The sequence below is a fragment of the Pseudochaenichthys georgianus genome, unplaced genomic scaffold (assembly GCF_902827115.2).
Source record: "Pseudochaenichthys georgianus unplaced genomic scaffold, fPseGeo1.2 scaffold_2027_arrow_ctg1, whole genome shotgun sequence".
NCBI classification, from domain to species: domain Eukaryota; kingdom Metazoa; phylum Chordata; class Actinopteri; order Perciformes; family Channichthyidae; genus Pseudochaenichthys; species Pseudochaenichthys georgianus.
The window spans coordinates 15001-24218 of NW_027262736.1; the positions used below are offsets into that span (position 1 = coordinate 15001).

General features: G+C 41.9%; 1 protein-coding gene across 1 annotated transcript in view; it reads right to left on the bottom strand.

Annotated features, from left to right (window-relative positions):
* Window positions 1–7817, bottom strand: part of LOC117441833 (myelin transcription factor 1-like protein) — a 19961-nt gene extending 12144 nt beyond the window's left edge. The window contains exons 1-5 of the mRNA XM_034077849.1: window positions 7655–7817; window positions 7061–7174; window positions 6433–6593; window positions 5850–5867; window positions 2242–2463 (exon numbers count right to left, since the gene is read on the bottom strand). Of these exons, the coding sequence (XP_033933740.1) occupies window positions 2242–2463; window positions 5850–5867; window positions 6433–6593; window positions 7061–7174; window positions 7655–7817 (678 nt within the window). The remainder of the gene's footprint in view (window positions 1–2241; window positions 2464–5849; window positions 5868–6432; window positions 6594–7060; window positions 7175–7654) is intronic.
* Window positions 7818–9218: the final 1401 nt, after the last annotated feature.

Consider the following 9218-nt stretch of genomic DNA (forward strand, 5'->3'; position numbering starts at 1 on the left):
CTTCAAATGAAACGTTTTAGGTGGCTGTTGGAGTTAAGACGTATCATTTCCCTTGCCTCCATATCGATGAACTTGTTACGGCCCGTCCACACTACAGCTTCAAAAAAAGCTTGGAGCTGGGCGTGTCTGAAGCTCGACCAATCACATGAATCTCCCGCCCCTGACACACAAGCAGCGGTTTGATTGGCTAGAGCTTGTACGGGCGTATGATTTGATTGGCTGACGCTTCCACCGAAAGCTTCAGAAGCTTCAAATGTTGAACATTGCTCAACTTTTGCAGCCTGGAACGCCAGGAAAGCTCCGCTCTGCTTCCCACAATGCAGTTCGGCGAAAAGTGACACGTTGGAAACCGTTTTTGAAGCTGTCGAAGCCGTAGTGTGGACGGGCGAGTTTGAACTGACCCCATTGTATGATATTGTACGATGTTTATACACGTTGAACTATTGAAATGTAACCAAAGAAGCCATTGCTGATGACTGTGAACTTACCCCAGCAAAGCATCGACAATACCTGGTGATTGCAACATTGATTATGACTGTAAAGATCAAACTAATGTAAATAAACGACCCAATGAAACCAAATCTTTTTACTTTGAATTATAAAAAATGACCCCCGGCTTTGAACTATTGTACAGAAGTTACCCCAGGAAACCATTGATGATGCTTTTTAACCATAGAACCCATAAAAAGACGCTTGTAGAACTTTAACTATCGGATGGAAATTACCCCAGGAAACCGCTGCTGATAACTGTATTTTTTTAGATATTGTTAAAGCCCCTGTCACACTGTCCCGAAGTGTACACCCGATGGACACACGAATATGGAATTGTGAATTTCGCACGAAGATGGCCCCGAACCACACACGAAGGCAACATGTACATTACATTTAAGACATACAACTGCAACGAAAGTACCAAAAACAATGATGTTACAGTACTATGATACTGCACTGATATCTTCAGACGTTGTTCTTTACTTTCTCCGTCTTTATATGTAGAAGATATTACGTTTTCTCCGTAATGTTGTTTCCATAGCAACAACAACTTCCTGTCAACTCGCCTTCAAAATAATATATTATATCCTTTTCAGTTTCACAGAACACAAATTGGGTTATTTACATAATATGTTTACATGATTTTGTTGTGCAATAAACAACCCGATGGACACACGATAAAGGAAACGTTCAAATTCGGCTGTGATCGTAGCAACATCGGGCCGTTCGTGAGGGCATCTTAAGCCTTCGTATGACCGCCGGTGGAGTTTCTCAGGCTCCGGCAGCAACTTCGTGAGCGGAGGCAAAATCTTTGGCATGCCAACAAATAGCCGAAGGACCTTGAGAAGGTTCATTTTCGTGTTGAATTCGTGTGTCCATGTTGCCCTTCGTAAGGCCATCGTGAGGGCATCGTGTTATCATCGGTGCCATCGGGCATTCGCCCCGATCAGAGTGAGGGCGAATGCCCGATGATAACACGAAGTTGCCGCTCATGTAGTTGCTGCCGGAGCCTGAGAAACTCCACCGGCGGTCACACGATGGCTTAGATGCCTCACGAACGGCCCGATGTTGCTACGATCACAGCCGAATTTGAACATTTCCTTTATCGTGTGTCCATCGGGTGTACATTTCGGGACGGTGTGACAGGGCCTTAATAAATACCTAAAAAACCCAGGAAAACATTCATGATCATCTTTTAAACTTTGAATTATACAAAATGACGCCCGGAAACCATTGATGATATACCCAAACTTTGAACTACTGAACAGAAATAAAATGTATAAGTTAATAAACGTTGATTTATAGAAATGACCCCAAGAAATCAATGACGTTGACTGTTTACTTCCAACTATTTGATCAAAATGACCCCAGGAAACTATTGATGATGCCTGTACACTAAACTATTGTATAGACATTACCAAAGAAACCATTAACATTCCAACTATTCTACAGAAATGACCAGGAGACAGCATTGCTGATGACTGTAGACTTTGATCTATAGGTATTACCCACAGAAACCAATGGCATTGACTGTTTACTTTGAAAAAAGAGATAGAAATTACCCCAAGAAACAATTAACGATGATCGTAAACTTTGAATGATGTATAGAAAACACGCCAAGAAACCATTGAGAATGATCATACGTTCAAACTATTGTATATAAATGACCCCAGGAAACCATGTATGATGCCTGTTAGCTATAAACTACAACGTGTATGATGTTTTTCTGTGTGGTGGACCTTCTTCTACCTCTTTGTGGTCGTGCTCGTCCCCGATCCGTTTGATCTTGTAGTCGACGGGCAGGTCCCAGCAGTCGGCTTCGCTCAGCTGATAGCACCGGCTGCTGAGCAGAGCCTGGCGCTGCGGAGACATCGGCTGCAGGGGCGTCAGCACGGTGCCGCTGCCCTCCGGACCCCCGGGCTGCCCCCCCACATCCACTCCCCCGCCATCATCCAGATCTCCAACCGGGCTCTGAGGAGGGAAGAGAGGGGAGGATGGTGAGCAGAGGTGGGAAGTACAAATACTTCATTACTGTACTTAACTACATGTTTCTGGTATCAGTACTTTACTCCACTACTTATTTATCTGATGACTTTTGACTTCTTACATGTTGAACCCAAATACCTGTACTTTCTACTTCTCACATGTTGAACACAAATACCTATACTTTCTACTTCTTACATGTTGAACCCAAATACCTGTACTTTCTACTTCTCACATGTTGAACACAAATACCTATACTTTCTACTTCTTACATGTTGAACTCAAATACCTGTACTTTCTACTTCTTACACGTTGAACACAAATACCTGTACTTTCTACTTCTCTCATGTTGAACCCAAATACCTGTACTTTCTACTTCTCACATGTTGAACTCAAATACCTGTACTTTCTACTTCTTACATGTTGAACTCAAATACCTGTACTTTCTACTTCTTACATGTTGAACCCAAATACCTGTACTTTCTACTTCTTACATGTTGAACTCAAATACCTGTACTTTCTACTTCTTACATGTTGAACTCAAATACCTGTACTTTCTACTTCTTACATGTTGAACTCAAATACCTGTACTTTCTACTTCTCACATGTTGAACTCAAATACCTGTACTTTCTACTTCTCACATGTTGAACACAAATACCTGTACTTTCTACTTCTCTCATGTTGAACACAAATACCTGTACTTTCTACTTCTTACATGTTGAACACAAATACCTGTACTTTCTACTTCTCTCATGTTGAACACAAATACCTGTACTTTCTACTTCTCTCATGTTGAACACAAATACCTGTACTTTCTACTTCTCTCATGTTGAACACAAATACCTGTACTTTCTACTTCTTACATGTTGAACCCAAATACCTGTACTTTCTACTTCTTACATGTTGAACTCAAATACCTGAACTTTCTACTTCTCTCATGTTGAACACAAATACCTGTACTTTCTACTTCTCTCATGTTGAACACAAATACCTGTACTTTCTACTTCTCTCATGTTGAACTCAAATACCTGTACTTTCTACTTCTCACATGTTGAACTCAAATACCTGTACTTTCTACTTCTTACATGTTGAACACAAATACCTGTACTTTCTACTTCTCACATGTTGAACACAAATACCTGTACTTTCTACTTCTCTCATGTTGAACACAAATACCTATACTTTCTACTTCTTACATGTTGAACTCAAATACCTGTACTTTCTACTTCTTACATGTTGAACTCAAATACCTGTACTTTCTACTTCTTACATGTTGAACTCAAATACCTGTACTTTCTACTTCTTACATGTTGAACTCAAATACCTGTACTTTCTACTTCTTACATGTTGAACTCAAATACCTGTACTTTCTACTTCTTACATGTTGAACTCAAATACCTGTACTTTCTACTTCTTACATGTTGAACTCAAATACCTGTACTTTCTACTTCTCTCATGTTGAACTCAAATACCTGTACTTTCTACTTCTCTCATGTTGAACTCAAATACCTGTACTTTCTACTTCTTACATGTTGAACTCAAATACCTGTACTTTCTACTTCTCTCATGTTGAACACAAATACCTATACTTTCTACTTCTTACATGTTGAACTCAAATACATGTACTTTCTACTTCTCACATGTTGAACTCAAATACCTGTACTTTCTACTTCTTACATGTTGAACTCAAATACCTGTACTTTCTACTTCTCACATGTTGAACTCAAATACCTGTACTTTCTACTTCTTACATGTTGAACTCAAATACCTGTACTTTCTACTTCTTACATGTTGAACTCAAATACCTGTACTTTCTACTTCTCTCATGTTCCAAACAGCTGGTTCCTTTAGTCTGAATGTGTGTGGGTGCGTGGTCATTATTCTTTAGAGTCACTGCGTGCCTATTGGTTGGAACACGATCCGTGTATCCATCACTTCCTGGTCTTCTCTAAAGAAGAGGGACCAATGGAAGCGTTGTCATGTTGCCGTTGTTCAGCATGGAAACATTCATTAGCTAACAATGACATTATTGTTCTATTGTCCTTACATTTTCCGCCACAGATTTGGGGAAATTGGTCCGTGCGGAAAGCATTATGAGGATTTTAAGACCGCGGAGTCTACACATGTGCAGCCTCGAAATGTCTCCAACCGAAGTACGCCGGGCTCGGTAGAATTCCAAGTTTGCTGGACATTGGAGCAGTCCTTCGGCGGCACTCGATGGCGCAGTATGCTTGAAATAGTGGCTCTGGAGCAGCTTTCCTCGAGATGGAGAAACACCCCCGGTCTCCCGCTCTAATCAGGGCCAGCCGCGCCCCTGGCAGTTACCTCTTGTTTCAATGGCCCAGTCTCCCCTTGTCTTGTGTCAGTTCGTCTCGTCTCCGTGTCCGTAGTCTGCGTACCAGCAGTTACTTATCTTATCCCAAGCCTGATTCATGCTCCTGATTTACTTTGCACGTTTTGTTCCTCACTTGGCGAACGGTTTTCTTTTGTGCCTTGTTGAGCCTTTTGTCACCTCGTCGATCTTTTTTTGTATTTCTATTTTTTTTAAATAACGTATTTACTTATCAAATCAAATCAAGTTTTATTTATATAAACGCTTTGTGGTCGAGCCAAAGTGCTGTACATGCAATAAAAATACTTTACAACAAAATCACATACAGGGAAGTGTCATGAGACGTGCTCCGCTCTGACTAGAAGGCCAGGGAGAAGAAGTGAGTTGTTAGTGTTGATTTAAAAGCCCCTAGGGTCTGGGCCGACCTCACATGGAGGGGCAGAGTGTTCCAGAGCCTGGGGCCAGCCGCTGCGAAGGCTCGGTGCCCTCGGGGTTTGAGCCTGGTCTTGGGCACTACCAGCAGCAGCTGATCAGCCGACCTTAAAGCTCTGGCTGGGTGCAGCGCTGGTGGAGTTCAGCTATAAAGGCCGGAGCAGCCCATTTAGGGCTTTGAAAACAAACAATGCTTTACTGTCCCCGGGCCGTGCATTTGAGTCCTTTACCTTGTGTGTCCAAGTTCGTGACACACCTCCTATGTGCCTGCTGTGACCTAAGGCCAACACTAATGATTCCTAATGGACATATAATATATAATATAAAGTCTCAACTCAGTCCACACTTTGTAACACAGGTTTTAAAAGTTTGACTCACTTTTTATTATTCTAAAAAATATCAATATGCCTGAAATTGTTAGTATTGATCTGAGTGGAAGTTTGGTTTCCCTCAGACTACCTGATCCATATCGGGGCTCTAAAACTTTTTATCAAGTTTGCAAAGTTTGTGTTAACCCTTAAAGGATGATGCTTACTTTATTACAGCTTGGGTCGTGTTTTGTAATAGTTTTATTAAGTATTTGTTCAGGAATAATAACATTGTACTCACCAAGTTGACGGCTGAGATCTGGAGGGAACAAGGGAAAGTTAAAGAGTTAATCCAGATCTTAATGGCTTTTAATCAAAGGTGAAACTAAGAGGTTCAAAGTAGAAACAGGAAGTGAGTGTATGTGGTAATGGATGTTTAAAAACAGACCGTTTTGGGTTCAATTAAAACATGTTTTAGTAAATTTACCACATTCCCATACCTCAACAATTACCCCGGTGCAACGTCATCATTATTAGAAAACAACAAAAATGCAACTAAGGTTGTAAAAAAACATGGAATATTCTATAAAAGTTGCATGAATGAAATATTACATCTACTTACACATCTCAAAACATTCTGTTGCACTGTTTGAATTGTCTTATGTCCTATATATACTCTGTTGGAGGAGCCGGTGACTTCAGTGCTTCACAAGGCCTTGAATTGCATTGAACAGCCTGAATATGAAGTAATAACTGAATGCCGTTTTGTCAAGTTCATTTTCAACATTTCACTTGATATCTCATCCACAGAATATCCTAAAAACATACCAGACGACTCGTTAAAGTGAATGTATCTGGCCGTGAGAGTCCATGAGCCCTCGTACCTGTGTGAGCAGGTCCTGAGACTTCTCCAGAGCGTGGGGCAGCTCTCTGCAGCGCGTCGACAGGTTGAGGATGGCCGTGGCCGCCATGTGCGCCGCCTCCATGTCGTGAGTGTAGTCGAAGCTGCTCTTACTGCAGGTGCTGCTGGCGCTGCTTCCTCCTCCTCAAAGGCAAAGGTATTGTCAATCTTTGTTTGTGTGTACAGACAGAGAGATGGAAATACCGTTTCCCACAATGCAACAGCTGTAAATATGCAGTGGTGTTTATTGTTAAATATTTATTTGTAAGTAATTTAGTATAATCCCACAAATTCTGTTTTGTATTTAATAATTCTGTGTTCTTTATTTATTAAACGTTAAATACCTGACTGGTCTAGAATGCAGTCACTGTACTCAGAAGCTTATTTGTATGAGGACTTCCCCTCTTCACATTGTGTCCTCTGCCCTTCGTGTGAATGTTCCACGGGAGAAGAGTCCGTGCGAGGGATACCTCATGTAATGCTGATTTGTTGTATATTGTCACCGTCAGTAAATAAACGCCTCAACGGTATGCTGGCTCGAGTCTCGCCCTTCAACAACGCCGACACCGCCAATCGACACCGGTTACATCCATATAAAGATATGTATTTACCTATACCTCCTCCTCCTCCTCCTCCTCCTCCACAGCTCAGACTGCTGCTGCTGCTCGGGGCGTAGCTGCTGGTCGTGCTGCTGGTCGGGCTCGATGTCTTGCAGTATCGCTTCACTGTACGGAGAAACACACGGACAGCCATATGGATTACTGCAATGTCTCTCCTGGGACATGTCTCCATGCTTTGATGTTCAAAAGGCTCTTTGTGAGGCGTCTCAAGCAGGGATTCTAACCTTTGCAGACCGCTAACTTGCACTAAAACCTAGAGAACACACGACAGAAAGGGAACGCCCCAAAAACCACAACAGGGCCTCTCTAAGTGAAAGTCTGTGTTGTTGTATCGCCGTTCGACAGATACAAACGAGCGAGGGTTACACGGTGATGTCACTATGTCCCGGAAGTAAACAAAGGAGGCGTTTCAGGCAGGGATTTTAACCTTTGCAGACCATTTACATGCACTAAAACCTAGAGAACACATACATGCATCACTTTCAATGCAAAATTAAATAAACATTACATGAAATATCAGGATGTTTATTCTTTCACATTTAGAAATCAAAAAAAGGTATTCTTAATTTTTCAAAGATAACAGACTTAAGGACAACGATGGTGTTGAAAGTGAGAGTGGAGTGGTGCTGATGGGGGGAATGCGAGACGAGAGGGAGATAATGGAGGCGAGCCCTGTTTCTTTGGCTCCCAGCCATTCGTGAGACGCAGGCGAGAGGGAGGACTTTGAGACGAGGTGTCTGCGCTCCATCACGACTCCAAAGGCATCCCTCCAGATTCTGCGTCCAACCAGAACACAAGCGCTGCCTTGTTCTTTGTCCTTACATCCTTATTTCTATCCGTCATCAGATGATACAAAACAAAGACTTAAAGAGGCCCTATTATGCTTGTTGGTGTTTTCCATTTCCTGTCGTGTGTTCGGTTTTAGTGCACGTAAATGGTCTTCAAAGGTTACAACCTCCACCCTCCTCCCTCCCTCCATCCTTGGCTCAGTATCTCCATAACTCTTCTCTCGCTCTAGCCATGTGGAGAGGCGGAGAACACCGGCGTTTTCAGCGCTTTCACAAAGAGAATACGTGTGTGTGTGTGTGTGTGTGTGTGTGTGGTCTAGAATTACTATACTTGTGGGGACCTAAATCTGTTTACATAGTCACGTGTGAGGACTCGCCGCCCTTATGGGGACAAATTGGAGGTCCCATAAGGGGGATCATTAATTTTAGGGTGAAGACTTGGTTAGGATTAGGATTAGGATAAGTCTCCAGGAAATGCATGTAAGTCAATGTAGTGTGTGTGTGTGTGTGTGTGTGTGTGTGTGTGTGTGTGTGTGTGTGGTGTGTGTGTGGTGTGTGTGTGTGTTGTGTGTGTGTGTGTGTGTGTGTGTGTGTGTGTGTGTGTGTGTGTGTGTGTTTTCATGCTTTTGTTGTCAAGTACACAATGTTCTCGTAATAATAGGAAAACAGAGAAATCCTTGATAGGGGAATCTTTTGGAGGCTTTATTCCCAAAGGTCTTACGGAGAATACGTTTCGACTCACTGTTTTGATATGCTTACGAAAATAAGAATTAAAATAAGCTTTTTTTTATGTTCGCCAAAAAGAAATAAAATGTAGACAGGAATGATTCTGTCAAAACAGATTTGTAATCAGTTCCCGAAAGATAAGTCTGACAGTAAATCTGATTCCGCTTTGTACGAAAACATCATCAATTAAATCAACAATGAAAGTCAATCTGTTTCTGTCTGTTTTTAAACTTATTTGAATTCACGATAACAATAGGAGTCGATGCGTCCGTCCAGCTGCTTTCAAGACTTTCATTTAAGAGAGATATTAGGAAAGAAAGCACCATGAATCCAAATAAAAGCAGTTGTGTTATCTTGCTCAGAGACAGAGCATGAGGAAAATCAGTACAGAGTAAAGACGGACAGATTGCTGAGATAAATACGCCGTGGCGACACCTGCTTCTTCTCGTTTCTACTCGTTATTCTCCTTCTAACTTATTCAAATTCCAGGATTGTGCTGTAGACGCAGCATCTGTCTGTCGCCGCCACCCGCTGTGACTTATTTATTTCCACCAGAGAGGTATAAAGAAACAAGAACACTCTTTCAAACAAAGGGAGAGACGAATAAACAACATGAATAACTGATTGTTGGCAAA